The following is a 3,602-nucleotide window of genomic DNA, read 5'->3' on the forward strand; positions in this document are numbered from 1 at the left end:
AATGACAAATTATTGGTGCAAAGTTGACACCTTGCATGTAATTAATTAGATTAGGTGTTAATAGTGAAAAAAGGGCAAAGGTGTCATTTTGTTTTAATGTGGTGGATAAAAATGAAGTAAATGTGGTTTGATGTTTCACGTAGGAGGAAATGAGATTTCTCTCAAATGGAGAAGAAAACAAAACAAGGGGGGGACACTCCATTTACTCCTTTGACTTCTTTTCCTTACCTTGTATTATTTTAGTTTCTTAGTCTTAGATTTTTATTTAGTTTTTATTTTGGTAAGAAATAGCTTGTAATAGTTTTAATGAATTAAGGAAATCTTGTGTTCCTCTTGAAAAATTCTAACTTCTTCATGTAAGTGAGTATATAAATAAATAGTTTTCTTCTTTTTCTTCTCTCTCTCTCTTTACATTCCACACTTGTTTTAGTATTCTCCCAAGGATCATGAGCTAACTTTTCCTTTTTGGGGAGTTAATAAAACTCATGTGAGGGAAAATCTTTGTTGTTTGGTTTAGTAAGTTGTTTAGGAACAACAACTAGACCTACATCCTATCCCAAAATGATAGTTGGTGTAGTTTATAGTTATGAATCAAAGTGATGAGTTTAGAGATAAGTCATTGCTTTGGTTCCACATGCTAGCATGTATGAGCTTAGAGATGAGTCATATATGTTAGGGATCAAGTTTTCTTTTATTAGGACTTGTCTATAAGTTCTAGGAAGATAATAATGAACTTATTAAAATCAAATAACAAAGGTTATCTTCACATGAGGAGGATTAACTCTCCACCTTTGTTTTTAGTAAAATTTTATTATGTCTTAGTTGCATGATTTTTGTAACTTAATGTTTTTAATTTTTGTGTAGTAAAGAAACCAAGTATTTAGTATTAATATAGTCATATTTAAACTTACTCACTAGTTCCCTAAAGAGTAAAACAACCAAGTTGTAGTTTGTCCTAAGCTTTAGATTGGTTCGAATCCTTACTCCAACTATATGAACACGAAGATCGTGAGTAAGGAAAAACTTTGAATTCGCACTTTCGCCAAAGAAGATAAGCAATTCTCTAACATAGCAAAAAGGCAAATATCAGCAGTAGCAACAGGTAAAATCAACGCCAACCTAATCAACAAATAAACAAGTGGGTACACAATGTCTTTCTTCGTCTTAACCATTTTTTTTGCTAGGCCGCCAATTCCATTTATTTCACTAAACTTAGTATCGGAACGTACATCAATGATATAATTCTCAAGCTGATCCGCTAATTCCATCTGATCTATCTCTGAAAAATCATCGGGATAAAGTCAAGCAAAACGGATCAACTTTTGCTTATCAAAACCAACAAACGATTCACTAGGATCAAGACATGTCATACAAAGAAGTAATTCTGTGTTTGCTTCATTAAACCGGTCGTTTAACTCTTGAATTTGCAAATTAATGCAGTGATAGAATAATCCAACACGATATTAATGCAAATTGGTGTTTCCTTCTGCTCTTCGTCGAGACCTCCCTCGAGCCATATACCTCTCTTCCATATTTGGAACAACCACATCATGTTTGGCACATAGTGAAGAAACTTCAGTCAGGAGACTATCCCACCCATCATCTCTCATCGCTTTGTAAAGCATTACCTTTGTTATTTTAACAAGAGTCATGGCATTGACAATGTCTTGGTCCTCACGTTGCAAAGCCATTGACAAATCATTGCTAATTCCTAGTATCGCTTTCATCAAATGCAAATTGAAGATAAATTCAAAAGACTGCACTGAATCCAATAATCCGTAAGCCTCACCTCTTTATTCCGAGCTTGAACCATTTTCCGCTACATTATCAAGCACATCAACTACTGAAACATAACTGGCTATCATGCCAAGAAGTGTATAATAGTGGGAGCCCCATCGAGTGTCACCAGATCGTTTAAGACTAGTATCTTGATTCAACCCTTTGCCACTTGAAATTTCTCCGCTTTGTAACGCTGCAACAACTTTAGCCTTCATTGCATCTCGCAACATATCCCGTCACTTACATGATGCTCCAACAGTATTTACCACATTAGATAGAATACTAAAAAGATTAGCGATTGACTCATAGTTCTTTGCAACTGCTACAAGGGCTAACTGAAGCTGATGGGCAAAATAATGAATATAAAATGCAGACTTATTCTCCTTCATTACAAGTGCTTTTAGGCCATTCAAATCACCTTGTATATTGCTGGCCCCATCATACCCTTGTCCACGTAGTCTAGATATGCTCAACCCATGCTTGGAAAACAACTCATCGATTGCCTTTTTAAGTGTTACTGCACTAGTTTCCTTAACATGCACAACTCCAAAAAATCTCTCAATCACGCAACCTTTCTTGTCGACATAATGCAAAACAACTGCCATTTTCTCCTTAATTGATATATCACGTGCTTCATCAACTAAAATAGCAAACAATGAATTCCCATAATATTTTAGAATAGCATTTGTAGTTTCCACAGTAGCCGAATTCACAATATCTCTTTGGATATCAGACGAGGTCAATTTTCGATTTTTAGAAGCATTATCAAAAACTTTCTTAATGACTTCGTTATGATCTTTCAGAAATCGTATAAGTTCAAGAAAATTACCTTTATTGATCGACTCATCTGATTCATCATGACCACGGAAAGCTAAACCTTGTCTCAAAAGAAACCTAATGCAGTAAGTTATTGCAGTTAGGTGTATTCGATAATCCCTTCGAACTTGGTCAGATTGTCTGTGAAGAAATGTCTCGATATGCTGCTCTTGATTTAACAAAGCATGTGCTTCCCTGTAAGCAATATTATGAGCACTATTTGATCCTCCAACGTCTCTTTTAATTTGGTTTTTCTTTCCCAATTAGTAAACCCCCTGTGAGAAAAAACATCTCCACCTCCTTGTGCCCCCTTATTAGGTTTAAAGAGATAACAATATAGACAAAACGTGGTATCCTCGTGAATACTATATTCCAACCAACTAAACTCCTCATACCACTCTTTCTGAAAGCGTCGGATTCTCTTACCTCTTGTTCTTGAAGGAAAAGCATGATTAGGCTGGCAAGGACCCCTAAGCAAATATGTTCTTCTCACCGAGTCTTGATCATTAGGATGATAATCTGAAATCTTTTTCCTCAGTGCAGGGTCTCCCTGAAGACTAGACAAGTCAAGTTCTTCATGATTTTCACGTTGAACCCGCTTTGACGTGGGTTGTTCAACACCACCATCCTTAATTTCTTGGTGACTTCGCTTTGAGGAGGATCCTACTTCAACACTGGCAACATTATTTGTGTTATTAGGTGGTTGGGTAGGTTGAGCGGGCAACGACTTTCCTTTGATCAAATACTTTAACATATTTGTTTAAATAATTAAAATAAACCATTAATCAACTGAATTGAAATTGCACTAATTAAAATAAATACCAATATTATTATGATATTCACAAAATAAAATTAAATAAAAATATGTGGTTTAATGAATTCACAAAAAGAATACAAAAAAACATGGTTTAGGAATCAACTTAACATGAAAAGATAAAAAATAAGACAAGAAATTTAATAATATTAGGCTTACCTAACAAACTTTAGAAATTAATCAAATTATGGAT

At 34.7% G+C, this 3,602-nt stretch overlaps 2 protein-coding genes across 2 annotated transcripts; both read right to left on the reverse strand.

Moving 5' to 3' along the window:
- Positions 1 to 1,245: 1,245 nt before the first annotated feature.
- LOC147501902 (uncharacterized) lies at positions 1,246 to 2,009 on the reverse strand. The gene is made up of 3 exons (XM_086604410.1): positions 1,811 to 2,009; positions 1,522 to 1,720; positions 1,246 to 1,279 (listed from the first exon to the last, which is right to left on the reverse strand). The coding sequence occupies exons 1-3, from the start codon at positions 2,007 to 2,009 to the stop codon at positions 1,246 to 1,248; spliced, it is 432 nt and encodes a 143-aa protein (XP_086460536.1).
- A 6-nt stretch (positions 2,010 to 2,015) lies between these two features.
- On the reverse strand, positions 2,016 to 3,349 carry LOC147501903 (uncharacterized). Its single transcript, XM_086604411.1, has 2 exons — positions 2,868 to 3,349; positions 2,016 to 2,790 (listed from the first exon to the last, which is right to left on the reverse strand). The coding sequence occupies exons 1-2, from the start codon at positions 3,347 to 3,349 to the stop codon at positions 2,016 to 2,018; spliced, it is 1,257 nt and encodes a 418-aa protein (XP_086460537.1).
- Positions 3,350 to 3,602: the final 253 nt, after the last annotated feature.

Source organism: Coptis chinensis, chromosome 4 (assembly GCF_015680905.1).
Source record: "Coptis chinensis isolate HL-2020 chromosome 4, ASM1568090v1, whole genome shotgun sequence".
In the NCBI taxonomy this organism is placed as follows: Eukaryota; Viridiplantae; Streptophyta; class Magnoliopsida; order Ranunculales; family Ranunculaceae; genus Coptis; species Coptis chinensis.